We start from the raw sequence: 21,823 nt of genomic DNA, 5'->3' as shown, positions 1-21,823 counted from the left end.
GGAAGGGAGTGGGATAGAGAGATAGAAACATCCATGAGAGCGAAACATCCATCAGCTGCCTCTTGCATGCCCTCTACTGGGGATCGAGCCTCAATCTGGGCATGTGCCCTGACCAGGAATTGAACCGGAGACCTTTTGGCTGAGCCACATTGGCAGGGCTTGTTGCTTGTGCTTTTAGTGTCAAAGAATCCACTGCCAAATCTGAGAGCTTGAAGACTTTTTCCTGCTTTCTTCTAAAAGTCTTTTGGGTTTGCTTTTATAATTAGATTCATGTTAGTTAATATTGGTTTATGGAGTGAGGTAGGGTACACCTTCAGTATTTTGCATGTGGTTATCCAGTTGTTCCAGCAGCATTTATTGAAGAAACTCTTCTTTACCTATTGAATGGTCTTGGCACTATTGTTGAAACTTAATCAGTCATAAATATTTGGGTCTCAATTCTATTTCATTGGTCTGCATGTCTCTCTTTATGCCCAGTAAGACACCGTTTTGATTACTGTAGCTTTGTAGTAGTGCATTTTGAAATTGGGAAGTGTGAGTCCTCCAACTTTATTGTTCTTTTACAAGATTGTTTGGGCAATTCTGGGTCTTTGAGATTCCATGTGAATTTGAGGGTTGGCTTTCCATTTCTGCAAAGAAAGCCATTATAATTTTAATAGGGGCTGTATTGACTCTGTAGTTTGCTATGGGAAGTATGGCCATCTTAACAACATTAACTTTTGCAATTCAGGAACGTGGAATATCTTTCCATTTATTTAGGTCTTCATTAATTCCTTCAACAATGTTTTATAGTTTTCAGTATATCACTCTTTCACCTCTTTGGTTATTTATTACTTGGTAATTTATTACTTGGTAATTTATTCTTTTGGATGCTATTGTGAATAGAATTGCTTCCTTTATAGTCATACCTTATTTTATTGTGCTTCGCTTTACTGCATTTCACTGATACATTTTATTTTTTTTACAAATTGAATGTTTGTGGCAACCCTACATCAAACAAGTCTGTTGGCACTATTTTCCAATAGTATTTGTTTACTTTGTGTCTCTGTCACATTTTGGTTATTCTTGTAATATTTTAACTTTTTCATTATTATTATATTTGTTATGGTGATCTATGATTAGTGATTTTTGATGTTACTAATGTAATTTTCTGAGTCACCATGAACCATGCCCATTTAAGATGGCAAACTTAATCAACAAATGTGTGTGTTCTGACTGCCTTACCATCTGGCTGTTCCCCATCATTCCCCTTTCCTGGGGCCTCCCTATTCCCTGAGACACAATAATATTGAAATTAGGCCAATTAATAACACTACAGTGGCCTCTCAGTGTTCCAATGAAAGGAAGAGTCACAGATTTGCTCCTGATGAAGATGCTATAAAGACTGTTGAAATGACAACAAAGGATTTAGAATATTACATAAACTTAGTTGATAAAACAGTAGTAATTCACTCAAAATCTGAAAGAAGTTCTACTGTGGGTAAAATGCTATCATACAGCATAACATGCCATAGTGCAGCAAATTTCATTGCTGTTTTATTTCAAGAAATTGCCACAGCCAACCATCCTTCAGCAACCATCCAACATCGATACAAAAAGATTACAACTCACTGAAGGCTCAGATAATTGTTAGCATTTTTAGCAGCATGTTTTAATTAAGGTAAATACATTGTTGTTGTTTTTTAGATATAATATTATTGCACTTAATAGACTAGAGTATAGTATAAACATAACTTTTATATGTACTGGCAAACCAAAAAATTTGTGTGACTTGTTTAATGGCAATATTATCTTTATTGCTGTGATCTGGAACCAAACCTGCAATATCTCCAAGATATGCCTGTATCTCCTTTTGTAGAATGCTCATTTCTGCTTATATTAATTATGCTTTTTATATTCTGTAGTTCAGACTATGTGACATCTGGGGTTTCACTGATCCTGGAGAGACTGTCCCTCCCAGGGTTAGCCAATTCCTAGGGATAGTAAATGGCTTGCCTGTGAGCCTGCTTTTAAGTGCAAACTAATCAATCCAAAATTCACACCCTCAGGTCATCTCCTTCAGGCTCCACACTCAGGGACACTACTCACCTGTCTTACTCACCACAACCAGACAACTAGGGACAAGTTACTCAAAACATCCTGCTTATCCTGACTCACCCCTTCCTTCCCACAGAAATTACAATAAATGCTCTTACCCACCATTTTCTTCTTGCTTCCCTTACCTCTTGGCTGATCCTGGTAATTCCCCACATCGTCTCTAACCCTCCCTTCCCCCGATGGTGTGGCATGAACCCCTCCTCCTAGGAACTGTAACAAACTATATTTTTGAAGCCAAACATCTCCTGATCTGTTGGCCTCACTATGCCTGAATAACATTAAAGCCTACATTTTAAAACACTAGTGTATAGCAACAAAGATTTTTGTGTGTTTACTTGTACTCTGAATCTTTACTAAAATCATTTATTAACGCTAGTTTTTGTGAATTGTTTGAAATTTTCTATATACAGAATAACATCTTCAAACAGAGTTTTATTTCTTCATTTTCAATTTAGATGCCTTGGGTTTTTTTCTTGCCTAATACCTCTGGGTAGGGCTTCCAGTATGAGGTTGAAGAGCAGTGGAGAAAGCAGGCATCCTGGCTTGTTACTAATTTGAGGGGGAAAGCTATCCACTTTCACCACTGAGAATGAGATGAGCTGTGGGATTTTCATAAATGCCCTTTATCATGTTGAGGAAGTTTCCTTCTATTCTTAGTTTGTTGAGTGTTTTTATCATGTTGAATTTTGAAAATTATTTTCCTGACCCTATTGAGATGCTCCTGTTGTGTGTTTTTTTTTAAATTCTATGAATGTGATATATGAAAGTAACTGATTTTTTAAAATATTAAACCACCCTTGCATCCCTGGGATAAATTCAACTTGGTCATCGTGTACCCGCATATTATTTTTAATGTGCTGTTGGTCCAGTTTGCTAGTATTTTGTTGAGAATTTTTGTATTTATAGTCATAAAAGATATTGGTTTGTAGTTTTCTTTTCTTGTAGTATCTTTGCCTAGTGTTGGTATTAAGGTAAATATTTATTTTCTCTGGGTAATTTTATCATTTCCTCCAATGCTGCTTCTTTTGTGTTTGATTTTTTTTCCTAGTGTACCATTTTGATTAGCTTTTACTTTTCTGTATCTTTTTAAATTACTTTTAGTTCTATAATATGTATGTTAATATGCTTTGTAGTATCCCATAGGTCCCTTAGAAAGTGTTTCCTCTTCTATTTTTTAGATGAGTTTGAGTAGGATTAGTGTTAATTGTCCTTGAAATGTTTAGTGAATTCACCAGTGAAGTCATCTGATCCTGAACTTTGTTGGGGGAAGTTTTTAATTCTGATTCTGTCTCCTTACTTTCTTTTAAAAAAATTGAATTTATTGATGAGACATTGTTTGATAAAATTATATAGGTTTTAGGGATACACTTATACAATGCATCATCTATATATTGTATTGTGTGTTCACCACCCCATGTCAAGTCTCCTTCCATCACCATTGCTCCCCCCTTTACTCTTCCCTACTTCCTCCCACCTCCTTTCCCTCTGGTAATCACTGTATTGTTGTCTGTCTATGAAGTTGTTGTTCTTTCCCCTGTTTTTTCTTGAATCACTTTTGGTAAGTTGTGTGTTTCTAGGAATTTTGCACCTCATCTAGATAATCTTTGTTGGTATTCAATTGTCCACTGTATTCTTGTACTCCTTTTAATTTCTGTAAGGTTGGTAGTAATGTCCTCACTTTCACTTCTTTTTTTTCTAGTTATTATTGTCTTTTCTCTCTCCTGTCTCTATCAATATAACTCAAGATATGTCAACTTTTTTTTTTTATCATTTTCAAAAAAACAACTTTTGGTTTTTATTGATTCTCTCTACTGTTTTTCTTTCTCTATTTTGTTTATTTCTTCCATCTACCGGTATTGGTTATTCTTTTTCTAGTTCTTCAAGGTGTGAAGTTAGATTGTTGATTTAACATACTTCTTTTTTATCCTAGGTGTTTTCAGCTATTAATTTTCCTCTAGCACTGCCGTTACTGCATTTTCTAAGTTTGGGTATGTTGTACTTTGCGTGTGCGTGTGCACGTGTGTGCATCTAAGTATTTTCTAATTTCCCTTATGATTTCTTCTTTGACCCATTGATTCTTTAAGAATGTGCTGTTTATTTCCATTTATTTTCAAGTTTTTCAGTTTTCCTTTTGTTACTGATTTCTAATTTCATTTCACTGTAGTCAGTGAAGGTACTTTTCAATCCTTTTAAATTTATTGAGAATTATTTTATGGCCTAACATATGGTTTATCCTGGAGAATGTTTCATGTACAATTGAGAAGTATGTGTATTATGATGTTGTTTGGTGGATTGTCTTTCATATATCTACTACATCTAGTTGGTTTGTAGTGTTGTTCACATATATTTCCTTATTGATTTTCTGTCTAGATGTTCTAACTTTTATTAAAAGTTGGTATTAAAGTCTCTATTACTATTTATTACTGTCTATTTCTTCCTTAAATTCTGTCAATAATCGTTTCACATATTCTGGGGATCTGTTGTCTATTGCATATATGTTAATAATTTTAGTGAATTAACCCTTTTATCAACTGTGTTTTCTAATGATTTTGACTTATTATCTATTTTGTTTAGTATTAGTATAGTCTCCCCAGCTCTTTTTTGGCTACTAGTTGCATGGAATGTGTTTTTTCAACTTTTTACTTTCAACCTATTTGTTTCTTTGAATCTCAAGTTAGTCTCTTGTAAGCAGCATATTTAAATCATGTGTTTTTTATTCATTCTTCTAGTCCGTCTTTTTTTAAATTGATTTAGAGAGTGAGAAACATCGATTCACTGTCCCACTTATTTATTTATTCATTGGTTGATTCTTGTATGTGCTCTTTGGGGGATCAAACCTACAACCTTGCTGTATCAAGATAATACTCTAACCAATTGAGCTACCTGGCCAGGGCCTACTTTGTTTTTTTTATTGGTGAGTCTAATCCACTTACTTTTAACGTACTGCTGATAATGAAGCACATACTTCTTTTCCTTTGCTATTTGTTTTGTCTGGGTAATTTTATCAATTACTCCAATGCTGCTTCTTTTGTGTTTGATTTTTTTTTTTCCTGTATACCATTTTGATTAGCTTTTACTTTTCTGTATCTTTTTAAATTACTTTTAGTTTTATAATATGTATGTTAATATGCTTTGTAGTATCCCATAGGTCCCTTAGGCTCTGTTCATTTTCCTTAATTCTTTTTTTTTTTTCTTTCTGCTCCTCAGACTGGGTAATTTCAGCTATCATATCTTCAAGTTTGCTGGTTCTTTCATCGGCCTGCTTATATATGCTGTTGAACCCTTCTAATGAATTTTTTATTTCAACTATTTTTCTTTTCAACTCCAGAATCTCTACTTGGTTTCCATAATTTCTATCCCTTTATTCTTATCCCCTACCTGCTCATACACCATTCTTCTTATTTGTTTTACTTCTTTGCCTGTGGTTTATTTCAGCTCTTTGAGCATATTTAAGGTAATTAATTTAAAGTATCTGTTCAGTAAATCCAAAAGTTCAGTGTCTGGATTTCCTAAAAAATAATTGTTTATCTTTCTTTCTTTCTTTTTGTAAACAGGTAATACCTGGCTTTGTAAGAATTATAATTTATTTGTTGATAATTAGAAATTAGAAATTTTAAATATTGTAATGTGGTAACTCTGTAAATCAGATTCTCCTCCCTGAGAGTTGCTATTATTGCTTGCCAAGGGCTGCAGTTATATATTTGTTATTTTTCTAAAGTAATTTTGCAAAGACTGCATTGCTTATCATGTGTGGTCACTAAAGTTTCCTATTCCATTATCTCTATAGTTAGCCAGTGACCTGACAGAGGTTTCCTTGCTTGCCAGTCTCTTTACTCATAATATTCTTCCCTGGATGCTACAACTATTCTAGACCCTAGAGTTCTGAAATGGTTAGTTCTGACAGTTCTTGTCAGCTCAATAGTTGTTTAAGTGGAGGGACCAATTTCTGGAGCTTCCTACTCTGCCATCTTCTGTGAAGTTCAAATCATTTTGTTTTAACTATTTTCTTGAGTACAATTCTAAGATATATCAATACCCTTTCTTGACTGTATCAATACATTGTACAGCAGATACAATTTATCTTCTTTTGGTTTTAGCTGCATTGCAATCTATATACATAAAACCCTAATATGCAAATAGACCAAATGGCGGAACAACCGAACAACCAGTTGCTATGATGTGTGCTTACCACCAGGGGGCATGCACAGAACATGGCAGGCATCAGCAGCAGGCAGCAGAGCGTGAAACATGGTGGGCATTGACCACGGTGGGATGGTGGAGCAGGTGAGCGAGGGCGCCAGACCAAGGCGGGGCACTAGTCACTGTCATCGGGATGAGCCTCTGGTGGTTACTGAAAATTCTTTGCTCCCACGTGCCACGGTCCCACCGGGCACTTGCACCTGCTGCCAGCACCAGCCCCGTTCACACCCACTGCTGGCGCCTGGCGCCGGCTCTGATCGCTTGGTGCTGTCAGCAGGTGCTGGAGCCGCTGCTCACACCCACTGCCAGCGCCGGCCCTGCTCACACCTGCAGCCAGTGCCAGAGCCACTACTTGCACCTGCTGCTGGCACCCGGCATACAGCGGGTGCAAGCAATGGCTGCCAGCCCTGATCGCCCCTGAGGGCTTTTCCACCTCCCCCGGCTCCTGAGAGGTGATCTAGGCATCAGCCACCGCCACTTGCACCTGATGACGGTGCTGGCCCTGCTTGCACCCGCTGCTGGCACCAGCCCCAATCGCTCTGTGCCATCAGTGGGTGTGAGTGGGGCCGGCACCATCAGCACATGGGAGCGGCGGCAGAGGGGGCTGCTGGCAGACAGGGGACTGGGGGCTGTGGCGGGAGGGGCCAGGCAGAGGCACAGAGGATGAGCTGAGATCCTCCCCTGTGCCCACCGCAGGCTCATGGCCCACAGTTCCTTTCAAGGTGCACAAATTCATGCACTGGGCCCCTAGTCTAATCTAATAATAGACAAATATGCAAATTGACCATACCTCCGACACACCCACAAGCCACGCCCACAAGCCACGCCCACCATCCAATCAGAGCGAGTATGCAAATTAACCCAAACCAAGATGGCTACAGCCACAGAGAGCAAGGTTTCCTAGGTAACAGAGGAGGCCAAGCTTTCCGCCTGCCATTTCCAGGCCTAAGCCTCCACTCAAGCTACAAAGTTTCAATTATAGAAGGTAAACAAATTCAAACAAATGGCGGCATAATGGAGCTTGAGAGAGCAGGCCAGGGTTGCCGCCGGCAACAGGGGAAGCAAAGCTTTCCACACACCCTGGCCGGGCTCACCTGCTTAAGGCAACAAAGTTTCAATTATAACTCCAACACAATGGCTGCGGCCTCGGAGGGAGCCCCAGGCTTGGCTTGGCTCCGCTACAGGCTACAAAGTTTCAATTGTAGAAGGAAAATAAATTCCAGATACCAGGGCCTCCGCTTGGGTTACCAGGGGGCGTGGCCGGCCTGCAAACCACCACAGGCCCCTCGCTCAGGCCGCCCCACACCCCAAGGGAAACCCCACCTGATCTGGGACGCCCTTCAGGGCAAACCAGCTGGCCCCCACCCCTGTACCAGGCCTCTATCCTATCTAATAAAAGAATAATATGCAGATTGATCATCACTGCAACACACAATATAGCTGCCCCCATGTGGTCAAAGATCCCGCCCCCATGTGGACACAAGATGGCCACCACAAGATGGCCAGCAGGAGAGGGCAGTTGGGAGGCACCCGGCCTGCAAGGGAGGGCAGTTGTGAGGGATCAGCCCTGCAAGGGAGGGCAGTTGAGAGGGACCAGGCCTGCAAGAAAGGGCAGTTGGAGGTGATCAACCCTCCAGGAGAGGGCAGTTAGGAGTGACCAGGCCGGCAGAGGAGGGAAGTTGGGGGCAAACAGGCTGGCAGGGGAGCTGTTAGGCATCAATCAGGCTGGCAGCGGAGTGGTTAGGGGGTGATCAGGCTGGCAGGCAGAAGCGGTTAGGGCCAATCAGGAAGGCAGGCAGGCAAGCAGTTGGGAGCCAGCAGTCCTGGATTGTGAGAGGGATGTCCGACTGCCCGTTTAAATGGGCAGTCGGACATCCCTCAAGGTGTCTCATATTGGAGAGGGTACAGGCTGGGCTGAGGGAGAACCCCCCTCCGTGCACGAATTTCGTGCACTGGGCCTCTAGTATTCTATAATGATCTTTATTGAACATTGAGGTACATATTGAAAGTTGAATTTTTTTTAATGGATTTACACAGCTTCAAGTGTATAATATGAAGTTGTCTATTTTACACAATTCTTAAGACAAATGTTGTTAATGCTTTTTAAATCACCTCTTCACTCCATAGTTGTTAGGATCATGAACAGAGGGGAAGGGGGCCTTGTCTTCAAAAGGAGTCAAAGGTAGAATATTATCTTCCCAGCATCATGTTAACTATCCGTTCCAGCAAAGTTGGCTAATTAGGATATATAAAAATCTATCCCTTCAAGACTAGGAGAATTTCTACTCTCTTTTTGTAAGCAGATACTTGATTCTAAGTTGGACTGAGCTTTTGTTTCTATGCTCTTTCAAAACTGTTACTCTATAAAACAAAGTAGTTCTTATGGAAAAAGTAAAAAAGAACAGAAAAGAAAAAAAGAAAGGAAGCAATGCCCAAGGTCCCCAGAGTTTTAAAGTTCAATTGTGATATCTTGTAGCTTCTAACTTGAATTTCCTCTTACTTACTTTGATGCCTTGTTTTCTATCCCATAATTTGAATTTAAATTTAGGCATAGATCCTAAGGGATTCCTGAATTGAAAAGTTCTAAACCCCCATCAAAACAATGGAGTGAATTCAAAATCTTGGCAGCTAGCATTGTGACTTAATGTAAAGCACGATCTTTTATGCAGCGCTTACATTTTTTTAAAATTAAATGTATACTTTTTATTTTATTTTCCTCTCGTCTCTTTCCTTTTGGACTATCAGGTTTATTTAATGGGCCGTTTTTCAAAGGGACTGGGGAAGTACCAATTTTCCTATGCTGATAAACAATTTCATTATTATGTAATGTAATCCAACAGTAAATTACTAGTTCTTGCCCCAACATTACTAGTTCTTGCCCCACATGAAGAGGAAATAATATCCTTTTATCCTGCTTTTGTGAGATGATGATACATTTGCAAATTAAGACTCATAGTTTAAAAGTTAATAAATGGAACGATTTTAGCAAAGATTGTTCCTGGCCAATTTGATTATGTCTTGTTGTAAGTTTTAACCGAACTCTCCATTCAACCTTCTAGAAAATTTACAATCTAGTTTGAATACATATGACTAGAGAACTAGCATGTAAAAATATAGAAAGGTAGCATAGTAAAACCCAATTATGGGTACCAAGGTCATAGTGTCAGTGAGTTGTGGGGAAGACTAAAACATAGCTCTCCTGACTCCAAGTCAAGATGCTTTAGAGCTAGGCTGAACTGGAGATAAACATATCTGAGTCAAAGAGATATGAAGACAGAAATCCCTGACAGATGGAGAGGAATGATATGGAGTTGGTGTCCATATATAAAAAGGAAGTAAGATGACAGGTCAGAATTCTCAAGCCTTAAAAACAAAATTAATTTTCTTCAGGTAAATAAGTAAACAAACATGTGAGAAACAATGCTGAAGGCCACATAGTAAGAGGGGCGGGGGGAATCACAGGCCTCGTCTTTGCAGACAGCCTCAGAGTTAGGGTTTGGATATAATATAGAACCCAGAGGTAGAAGCAAACCAATCTAGATCCAAATCCAACCTCTTCTTATTAGCTATGGGCAAGTTAATTCATCACTAAAAGCATCTAGTTCCTCAATCTTTAAATCATACCTAATAAAATGATAATATGCAAATTACCATCACTCCGCTACGCCCACGATTGGGCCGGCTGGAGGCGCGGGGGGCGGGACTCAGGGTGGCCGATTGGCTGGCAGTAGGAGCGGGGGGGCGGGGACTTGCGAGGCCTAAACAGCTGGCGCTGCAGGAGGACCCATGGGGCCCGTGGAAGACGCCGGTGGCTGATTGCGTGGCTGCCGGCACCAGTGTTCCGCCAGCACCAGTTTTCCTCTGGCCACCGCCCCCCATCGGAGCGCCTCCCGAGTCCCGCCCTCAGCCTTCAGGAGGCACTTCAATCAGCAGGTGGCCAGACAAAAAGTGGTGCTGGCGGAAAACTGGTGCTGACAGCCAGGTGAAGGAAAGTCTATTGCACGAAACTTCGTGCAACGGGCTTCTAGTAATGATAATAAGAAGAAATACAAATAAAAGTTCTTCTAGGGTTTTGAGCAATAGAATAAGGTAGCGCACATATAAATAGCACACAGCAGGTAGCTACCGAATAAATGTAGTTACTGCTGTTTTTCTATGGATTTTACTGACTTGTTGTCAAGAGCATGGAATTTCAGAATCAGACATCAAGTATTCTATTAGTAGAATGTAATAGAAAACTCAACTCCTACACAATAAGGAAACATATTATCTCACTAAGTATAAGTCTCAAGGTAGGGCATGCCTCAAGATTGCTTGATAAAACATTTCAATAATGTGAACCAGACCAGGTTTTTTCCATTCTTCCATTCAGAGTGTGGTTCTATCACATAACTGGTTTCCTGATATTAATAGGATGGCTACAGTAGCATTCATATCTGATAGATAAGAGAGAGCACTTCTCCAAATCATCAAAGTTCCTCCTATGTAGTGCGTGAGATCACATCTCCTCATACAAGGTTAACTGTTGCCAAAGAAAATCAAGGCTCTGATTGCTTTAGGCCTTGATTCCTGAACCAATCAGCAACAATGAGAACAGGATTGTTGTGATTATCAGGCCCCTCATCTTGAGCTGGGGTCAAATTTGGGTTTAGAGTATCAGACCCAATGTCCACTACCACAAGCTTGGGTTCCAACATTTACTTGGTACTTCCTTGGGCAAATTATACAACCAGATTGAACTTTTGAATTTTCTCATCTGAAGTCTTCAGATAAAATGAGTATGAAACTGAATTAAGATTAAATAAACATGAAAACAAAAGGTTTGGCAGAATGCCTGAGATGTACCCAGTAAATGTTAATTATGATTATTATTTATCTATACACTTTTATATAATAGTTTTTAAAATATTTGGTACAGTGTGAGGTATTTGAAAATATGAACAATATCAGGTTGTTTTTTTTTTACATTTTTTACCTCCAAAGTCTTACATATATTAAATGTCCCACCTATCTCTTTAACAAATGAGTGAATAAATGAATATCTATTGAGTGAATGAATAAAAGCCTAAAACAATAAAGAGTAGATAGACAACCAAATGGTGACTAGAGGAATTACAGGATCAGGAGAAATATGGAAACAAAATAGGCCAGACTTAGAAAGAATATATTGTGAAAAAAAATACTAGACCTAGAGACCTTTTCCCCTGATGTCTAGAGTGGTTGCAGGAAGTGAACAAAGCAAATACAATTTGAGTTTAGGGTAACCAGCTCATAGAGGCTGTGAAGTCTTCAGATATTTTGTTTTATAATTAGACTAGAGGCCCAGTGCACAAAATTTGTGCACGGGTAGGATCCCTAGCAGCTGCTGGCTGCCAGCCGGGGCCTCCCTTCACACCCGCCTTGGCCTGGTGCCACCCACTCACCTGCTCCACCATCCCACCATGGTCCCACTCTCATTGGGGCCCATCAGGGCTGGCAGCGCCTCCACTGCCGCCTGCTGCCAGCGCCAAGTTGCCAACACCCACAATGTTCCACGCCACCCCCTGGTGATCAGCCCACATCTAACTCCCGGTCAGTCGAACTCCCGCCCATAGAGACAATTTGCATATTAGCCTTTTATCATACAGGATAACTAATAAATATTTGGATAAAACCCATATGAGTGCTTACCGCAATCTAGAGGAAGTAGCTGAAATAATAATAGCTACTGAGTACTTGATATGTTCCAGACATTTTGAGTGTTTCCCTGTATAAACTCAAATAATCCTCAAAGCAAACCCATAAGGTAAGTACTATTTTTTCATCCCCATTCCCATGTATAGATAAGAAAACCAAGTCCAGAGAGACTGAACAACTTGCCCAAATCACATAGATAGCAAGTAGCAAACAGATTTTTACCCAAAGGGTCTGACTCAAGAGTCTGTATGCTAAGCTGTTACTCTAAACTGTGTAATAAGATAGGGTGCTCAGAGAAACTAGGTTACATTCCCAAACCATCGTGCACCCAAGAGTTAAATGTGTTAGTGCCCACAAGGAGCACCACAGGCCCCCTAAGTCACTGAGAGTAGAAAGGCATGGCCAGTAGTACATGACATACCTGCTCGCACTGGTCCTTATATTTCACTTTCATAATCCCTAGCTGCCGGGATGAACAGATTACTCCGACACAGTTTCACTGTGGGAGAGAGGGCTAAGGGACAGCCCACTGAAGGAGCCAGGCAGCCTTGATTACCTGCCTCATTGGCCTTTATTGTAGTTTTTATCTTTAGATATCATCAATAGGGTGAGCAATCTTGGGAGGACACATGTGTTTACATTGTCCTCTAGGCAAGGGCATCCAGGGATTAAGCATAAGGATTCCAGTAAACACCCAGGGGTCTGCACATGGAGTCTTGTTTGGAAAGGTCAAGGAATAATTAGGAGCACTGCCTTCGACACTCCCCTAAGTCTCCCCTAAGTCGGAATTCCGATAAACAGGGCAGGCGGCCTTCCATACACTTCCCTTTTATCAGAATGTCCACCTTACAACTTTCCAACCAAGTCTCGTGTGCTCCCCACCACCTAGCATATAACATAATGGCTGCGGAAAGAGCTGACGAGACAAATATTTAAGTGGATGATTTGTGTAGATGGATGGATGGATGCCAGTTCCCACCTGATTTCCACAGCAGACCAACCTCTTTATGTTTGGTAAATTGTCATTAAATACTGGCTGCACTTTTCAAGATGCAACAATATGCTTCACAATAATGCTTAGAGTAATATGAAAGCAGCATGCATCCTCTGAGATGCCCGCCCAGGGGATACGCTGCACCTGGAATGAATGCAAGGCTGTGTGTCCCTGTCCAGGCACTCTCAGAATTGTTGCTGACCTACGGAGGACACGCACAGCAAGCTGCCTGGATGAAAGGAAAAGCTGGTCCAGGGCTCTCCAAGGGAATCAAGGGACTAGGGACTATCAAACTACCACTTTCCTCAAGAGGAATCTACAAACAGTAAAACAAAGACAGTCACTTCTAGACTTGGTTGTTGTTGTCAAGTTTAGCATAGACTAGCCTTTGATCAGACTTCAACTTGAAATTCCTGCATTTTTTTCCCTTTAGCTCCATCTACCCAGCTGCTTATATGGTAATCATTTAAGGGGGTCAGACCTCCTCCTCTTTCTAGAGAGCTGTAGTCCCCCAAGAGTTCAGTTTCAAGAACCACATGGAAAGCACAGTACAGATTTCAGATACAGCTGTACAAATAAAGTGACCTTGAAACATAATAAAGATGACGGTTGAGATCACGGCATTAAAAATCTCTCTGCCTGCTGTAACTATTGGTCTCATCTCTTGCCCCAAAAATCTTTATTATGAAAAAATAAATAAAAGCAATGTTATTTTCCTCTCTATGATGTTGTTTCATCTGTCATCGATGAGGACTATTCAAGAAGCCATTTTCATATTTAATAGATATTGGTGGAGGTAATTAGTTTATAAATTGGACTTTTAAAAAGAAGCTTTTAAAAAAGTCACTGTGCCAATATACCCTTACAAGCAAATGTCTTTAGCTTTCAGCCTCCGAAGAAACAAAGACAAAACTGCTGGAGCAAATTTCCTGGCTGGAGGCAAAACTAAAGGCTCTGGACCACAAGGAACACAGTGGGGAACCGTACGAAAAAATGGTTCTTGAAAAAGACCAGGTATGTAGTAGATGAAAGATCACCCTCATTTTAAAAGTTACCTAAACTGATATGAACTGACAATTCTGCAGTCCTTACTGGCTGGGTTGGAAGTTTGGGTTTAAGTTCAAGATGGCAAATAATATTTGTATTTGCTAAACATGCTAGTAATTGTATTCCCTGATAAATATTTGCATAGTAATATTTTTAAAGTTTGTTTGATATGTATCCCTTTGAACCGTATTATCTGAATACTTAATTTAGTAAATGGTATTGACTACACAAGTGTTTCTTAGTTTTCAAGGTTTCAATCAAGGAATAGTTTCTATGTAATAAAACAGTGGACCAGAAGATTTGGCATATGCTTTTAATCAATTCCTTTGTAAGAACTTATTAACCTCTGGATCTCTGGACATTTATACATGGTTATTATATAAATTATATATATATTCTTAGAAAAACATATCCATATATATAAAATCCATTTGGCCTCATATACATGTATATAGAATATAAGGTAGGTTAGCATTACCTACAGTATATGAACAAGCATTATTTTTCCCAATCATTTCTAACTCTTAACACACTCATGTACTTTATCATTGTGCTCTTCTACAGGATGGAAAAGAAATAGGGATGGAGGCAATAATTTCTTTAATGAAAATTTTCAAAACCGCTAGCTGAGATAATGCCATTCAATGATTTGAGACCTGGTACATATTTATATCTGGAATACTTTGAATATGTAAAAAGAATAGTTATATACTTGGTTTCTAAACTTTTCTCCATTTCAGTACATTGAGAAATTACAAGCTGAAGTGAAAGCTTCCCAGGAGCAACTCACAGCCCATGTAAGCACTTTTTTCCTTTTTCATCTCTTAATTTATACCACTGTTATCCTGGACGTGAGCAGAAAATTTTCAGAAGTTATAACTGTGGTCATTCAAGCCTTGGCTGGGTAGCTCATTTAGTTAGAACGTTGTCCCAATATGCCAAGGTTGTGGGTTCAAACCCTAGTGAGGGCACATACAAGAATCAACCAATGAATGCATAAGTAAGGAGAACAAGAAATCTATGTTTCTCTCTCTCTCTCTCTCTCTCCATCTCTCTCTCAAAATCAATATATAAAAATAAATACATAAATAATAACTATGGTGTTTTTGCTGCAAACCAAATCACAAGACTAAGAATCAGTATTTTTATACAGAGTTGCATAAAAGAATTCTGATTTATGTGAATGCTAAAACATAAAACTGAGTTCCTATATAACCAGGTGGTCTGATCAGGTACCACCAGGATAAAACAACTGGAAACAAAGAGTAGAAAGACAAGGAAACCAGGCCAGTTTAGTGAGTTACATGGAAGTGGAAATTTTAGACACATTGAATATAGGCCTACAGCAGTTCTTCTTAGTATAGCAAGAATTATCTTAAATCTTAGTATAGCAAGAATTACCTGGAAAACTTTTATTTTTCCTTATTTTTAATGTAGAAGATTTTTAAAAACACGTTGCCTAGAGATTCTGCTTCCTGTATACCTAGAGTGGAACCTGAGGCTTTGTGCTGCTAGGTGATACTAGATTCAGGTAATGCTGAAACTGCCAGTCTTTCAACACTATTTCAAGCAGCACTGTTGACTGTTTTATATATATTCGTTCTGCCCCAGTCTTATGATTTTTAGCTGATCATAGAAACAAATCTGATACAGAATTGTCTATCTTCAACAGCAAGTGCATCCCTGAGAGAGACCCTATGAATTTCTAGGGTAGATTTCATTTATATTTTAGCCTAGCTTTACTCAGAGAACAACTAATGAGCAGCTCCTGCCACAATACCCTTGCGTATCCACGCACATAAATCTGCCATCACCCTGACGCTGTCCCTTCCCAAGGATCTGAACAACCTTGATGCCCTAAGCGCTTCCTCAAAGACTTGCTCACATCCTTAGTGACCTCCTCTGCCTTCCTCATGGGTGTCATGGGATGGCTTCTCAATTAAGAACACTGGCCAGTCATGTTAAGTGGCCAATATGAACAACAAACCTCTCTGGGGATTCTGAGTGAGACCTGAGAGGCTGCAGTCCAGGAGTCCTACAGAAAAAAAAAAAAGAAAGAAAGAAAAGAAAAGAAACACCCTGCAAAATAATAAATTCTAGTCACCATCCCTTGGGGATTTGAAATGAGCTGATCCAGATAAAATCACAGTAATTGTCCCAGTTTTGTGCTGGGATGGAGAAGAGCTAACCGGCTGTGGCAGTTAGCAGAGCTTTTAACTCTAAATTCACAATCTTATTTGACCTGGTATGCTCATTGACCAATATTGAAAGTGACTGAGGCTGCTTTTGTGCCACTGTGACATCTTCAGACAGACAGAAGCCTATCTCATTAGCCCAGGGTTCTGTCCCCCAGGCTCTCCCCTGGCCAGCCCCTGAGGATGCTGGATAATAGCTCTTGTCAGAGGATGTGTCCTCTGGCCTGATTGATACCTATCAGATGCCCAGCGGGGGTTTAGCTCAGAATTTTTTAGGGAGAGCAAATAATTCACTAGGGTTCTGAATATTAGCTTCCAGCATCTCTTCATGAAAAACTGATGAAAAAACATAGTCATGGGTGCCTTAGGGAAATTCCTGTGGTGTCTTCTTCCCTTGCCTAGCTCCTGTGGATGCTATTCCTGTCCCCCACTGTTCCTGTCCCAGGCTTGTCTGAACTGAGATTGCTTCCTTGTTTGAGGGTATTGATACCAATGACTGAGATTTCTCCTACGTGATTGTTCCAACATTCAGATTCAGTATAGCAATGTGATCATCAAAGTTTTGCTTCAACTCATCAACAATACTTAAAAAACGATAATATGAATAACACTGATTATTGAGAGTAGATTATGTGTATACTATGTGGTAGGTGCTTCATATATTCTATTTTAAATGTCAGCACAACCCATCAAGGTAGGCATTATTTTTCAGATAAGAAAACTAAGATTTAGAGATTAGATCACTTGTCACACATGTTAATTCTGAAACCCATTCTTTTTCTCTCACAATTTGCTGCCTCTCCAAATTATATTCATACATGCCATTTGCAGCATCAATCAGTGTTTATAAAGATTTTATCTCCAATCTTCTTTCTCTCTGGGTGACTCACCAGTTCATAATGCTTCAACTCTCACTTCCATGCAAATAAACCCCTCCACCCCTACCAAGTTCTTCCTATTTTAATCATCCCCTGATTACAGCTCCTTGGTGCTCCAATAAGCATTTCTTAAAACATTGTTCCTGGAAAAAACATTCCAAATGATGTTAATAGATATTTTGGGGAAAATATGGGAAAGGCATTGGAAATTAAGTTAAGTGGGTATTTTCCTACAGGACTTACCAGTGTATAATCAATCTCCAAGAAAGGACCAGAGCGTGATATTTGTCTTTGGTGTTTGACCATAAATGGCATTTTAAACACACAGATTTGGCCTGTTACATCGAATTAAAGCACTATGCTTGCTAAATATCACCTGACTATCTTGCTGACATTCCAAGCTCAGCATATATAAAGTCAAAATTATCATCTTCTATTCCAATCTCTTAAAAATGCTCCTCTGTATTCCCTGGTCATGGTGAATAATACCACACTGCTGGCATTTATTCTAGATGGAAGAAGCAGTATTAGACCCCTACCTCTCTCTGCCTCCATTGCCAATTTAGCCTCTGGCTGTGCCCTCCCCTCCCAATCACAATGTAGCCCACTCACTTTCACATCATCAAGCCCTGGCTGAAGAGGAGAGAAAGGCTAAAATCAACATGGAAAGATTTGGAATGGGGCAGAAAACTAAACAGAGCCAAGAATTAGCACTCACAGGGAGAATGGGTGTCCCATGGAGTAGCAGAAAAGAGAAAGGGGATTAAGGAACCAAGGAGGTAGGAATGGAACCCCATAGATGGGGTGAAAGCTCTTTGGGGAGATTGAAAGGCTCCTGATAATAAAACAGGATGCTAGCTGGGTGCTTGAGATTAGGAAATGACGGAGAGTATTAAGAAGAGTGTCAGGCAGTACGTGTCGTGTGTGAAGTTTGGGATTCCCATTTGGGCCGTGCCTCCTAAATGTAACACTGCCGTAGGCCTTGACCACTCTAGTAGTCTCCTTGTTTCCCTGACTCCACTCTGAGTGACATTTCCAAAAGACCCTCCCTGCTCCTCTTCTCCCTCTTCTCACTCACTCCCCTCTCTCTGGCTCATGCTGAACAGGCCAGTAAAATGGACCTGCTGTCTTTACACATCCAGTGTCAGCTGGTGCTTGTGACATTGCTCTCTCTCTTCTCTTGGTCTATCCTTCCCTCTCCTCTTTATACAAGTAATTCTTACTCCTCTTGTATGGCTCATATCAGGGATCAACTTCTCCCTTCTCCCCCGAGTATCTTCTCTAGGCTGCCATAGTCTCCTGTACATACATCTGTATTAGCTCAAAATATGTTTTATTGACATTATCTGTTTATACATCCATCTCCCACTAGACGTGAAGGTCATTAAGGGCAGCACCAAGAATATGTTTCTGTATTCACTACCCCAAGTGCTGAATTGAATTGAATTTTACTCTGACCGTGTCATTTCTGGTTTCAAAGCCTAGAGTAAGAAAACCTTTGCCCATTATCCCAGAATAAAGTCCAGCCTCCTGAAAATGAGGCCTGACTCCTTTTCCTGCCTCCTCTCCATCACACATTTGTGACCCCCAAGTACACCCATGCATTCCTGTCCTGGAGACTTTGCTCTTGGTATATTTTCCACCTAGAATATCTGTCCCCACCATTGTGTTTGCCAGAGTTTTCTCATCTTCACTGAGATTGTTCCTTCCAGGAAGTTTTCCCTCACCATCAAAGTAGAATTAATATCTCCTTCCTTGGTCTTCTCATAGATCTTCTCTGTCCCTCTCTTCGGCCACTTGTCACACTATGACCCCCAATAGATTATTTGATGTGGCCTAGCTCTTCCCCAAGACTGTGAGCCCCTGGAGAATAGGAGCAAGTCTGCTTATCTTTACACCTCTCACTGTGTCTGGCTCAGGGCCTTGTACAGATTTCATTGAAATGAAATGTTAAAATGGCTAAATTAAAAATAATGTTATTTTGGTATTTAAATATCTGGGAAAATTACTTTATGATATTTTATTCCTTAAAAATACCAGTTACATAAAGCATTACTTTAATCTGAAATTGATATTTTGAAAATATAACATGAAAGAAAAAAAGGTAATGATCTCTTAGAATAGAAATAAAAAGAAAAATAACACAGAAAGAAAACACAGTTGTGATTCACTTTTCTAGAATCCAGTAATTGAATTACATTATTGTATAATTAAATCGACAGCTATGGAATGAAGAGGAAATACAAGCCTAAACATTTCAGAGTGAGTTGTCACTGCTAATATTTTGATGATTAAATTTTCTTTCCATTATCTTTACTTTGCCTAATCACTTGGCTTATATTTTCAAAAGATTAGAAAGGGTTACCCTTCCCAACACATACATGGGTACTCACTCTGAGCCACCCACAGGGCTAACCTGCCTGGGTGTTTTTATAACTCCCTCCCACATGATTACTTATCTGCTAAGAGACCTAGTGAGCTTAAACAATATTTGGAGAGAATGTTTACAATCACTTAAAGATAATTGTTCGTGGTGGGGCAATGTGAGTCAGGACTAGGGATTTTTAGTGGGAGGGGGAGAAATCCTTTTAAAATGAATGCCTTCCAAATTGTTAAATCCACTGCTTGCCTATTTTTAACATTTTGGGGGTATAAATACTCAGCCCTGTCCCTCCACTCCATCATTGATGATCTGATTATCTGCAGTAGTCCAGAGGTTTGCCTCCCCATCCTCACCTCCATCCCAATGGCCAGCTACCCCCAAGACCTGATCAGTGCCGAAATTTCTATAATATCTGATGGGATTATTTCAAAAAGAGAAATCTGGGTAACTGGGTGATAGACCCCAAGTGTTATGTTATTCTCTATACCTTTCTGTATGCTTAAAATCCTATCTAATAAAAGGGTAATATGCAAATTAACCATACCTCCGCGACAAAAATGGCGGCCCCCATAGCCACAAGATAGCGGTGACCAGTACACTCAGCCCCGCTGCTGAGAGCCGGGCAGCCTGGGTGTCCGGCTGGGAGGTGCCGGGGACCCCACGCAGCCATGCCCTCCCAGAGGCAGCCTGGGGTGTCAGGCTGGGAGGCATCTGTCCCCCACGCCGCCAACCCCTCCCAGAGGCAGCCCGGGTGTCCAGCTGGGAGGTGCCGGGGACCCCACGCTGCCATGCTCTCCCAGAGGCAACCCGGTGGGTCCGGCTGGGAGGCTCCCACAACCCCACGCCACCATCCCCTCCCAGAGGCAGCCCGGGGTGTCTGGATGGGAGGCGCCCGTGACCCCACGCCGCCATCCCCTCTCAGAGGCAGCATGGGGTGTCCAGCTGGGAGGCGCCTGCGACCCCACACCGCCATCCCCTCCCAGAGGCAGCCCCGAGTGTCCAGCTGGGAGGCTCCCACAACCCCACACCGCCAACCCCTCCCAGAGGCAGCCCCGGGGTGTCCAGCTGGGAGGCGCCTGCGACCACACACCGCCATCCCCTCCCAGAGGCAGCACGGGGTGTCTGGATGGGAGGCGCCCACGACCCCACGCCGCCAACCCCTCCCAGAGGCAGCACGGGGTGTCTGGATGGGAGGCGCCTGCGACCCCACACCGCCATCCCCTCCCAGAGGCAGCACGGGGTGTCTGGATGGGAGGCGCCCGCGACCCCACACCGCCATCCCCTCCCAGAGGCAGTCCCGAGTGTACATCTGGGAGGCGCCCGTGACCCCACGCCGCCATCCCCTCCCAGAGGCAGTCCGGGGTGTCTGGATGGGAGGTGCCCGCGACCCCACACCGCCATCTCCTCCCAGAGGCAGCACGGGGTGTCCAGCTGGGAGGCTTCCGCAACCCCACGCCGCCATCCCCTCCCAGAGGCAGTCCGGGGTGTCTGGATGGGAGGCATCTGCAACCCCACACCGCCATCCCCTCCTAGAGGCAGCACGGGGTGTCTGGATGGGAGGGATCTGCGCCCCCACGCCACCAACCCCTCCCAGAGGCAGCCCAGGGTGTCCAGCTGGGAGGCGTCCGTGACCCCACGCCGCCATCCCCTCCCAGAGGCAGTCCAGAGTGTCTGCTGGCAGGCGTCCGTGACCCCACACCGCCATCCCCTCCCAGAGGCAGTCCCGGGTGTCTGGCTGGGAGGCATCCGCGACCCCACACCGCCAACCCCTCCCAGAGGCAGCACAGGGTGTCTGGCTGGGAGGTGCCCACGACCCCATGCCACCATCCCCTCCCAGAGGCAGCATGGGGTGTCTGGATAGGTGGCGCCCAGGACCCCACACTGCCATCCCCTCCCAGTGGCAGCCCTAGGTGTCTGGCTGGGAGGCACCCGTGCCCCCAGGGAGCGATTCAAGTACTGATGATTCTACCAAAGGAAAAGATTAGAGAAAGAGAGGACAGAAAAGGAATACAAGGAGAAAAGTAAGAAAGGACAAAAGATGAAACATCAAGAAAAAGAAAGAGAAGAAAAAAAGGAAGAAACAACCACAGGATATCACCTTTCCAAGTCTCATGAAATTCCTGTTTAAGGAGTTTATTTTATGACACTTTTAGTTTGGGTTTACATTTTTACTGTTTTGTCAAGACCACAGCAGGTACACTGTCCAATATGGTTTTTTTAAAATACATTTTATTGATTTTTTAGAGAGAGGAAGGGAAAAGGATAGAGGCTAGAAACATCTATGAGAGAGAAACATCGATCAGCTGCCTCCTGCAGTATGTGCCCCCAACCAAGTTACATTCCCTTGACCGGA

The 21,823-nt window shown here is 41.8% G+C and overlaps 1 protein-coding gene across 2 annotated transcripts in view; it reads left to right on the top strand.

The window, feature by feature from the left end:
* CCDC192 (coiled-coil domain containing 192) overlaps window positions 1-21,823 on the top strand; it is a 209,173-nt gene that overhangs the window by 51,349 nt on the left and 136,001 nt on the right. For both annotated transcript variants that reach the window (XM_028145174.2, XM_054714936.1), the window contains exons 4-5: window positions 13,850-13,981; window positions 14,755-14,811. In XM_028145174.2, coding sequence (XP_028000975.2) covers window positions 13,850-13,981; window positions 14,755-14,811 — 189 coding nt within the window. The remainder of the gene's footprint in view (window positions 1-13,849; window positions 13,982-14,754; window positions 14,812-21,823) is intronic.

This window comes from Eptesicus fuscus, chromosome 4, assembly GCF_027574615.1.
Source record: "Eptesicus fuscus isolate TK198812 chromosome 4, DD_ASM_mEF_20220401, whole genome shotgun sequence".
Classification (NCBI taxonomy): Eukaryota; Metazoa; Chordata; class Mammalia; order Chiroptera; family Vespertilionidae; genus Eptesicus; species Eptesicus fuscus.
Note: the sequence above shows the minus strand (reverse complement) of the source record. Positions and strands in the feature narration are given on the sequence as shown.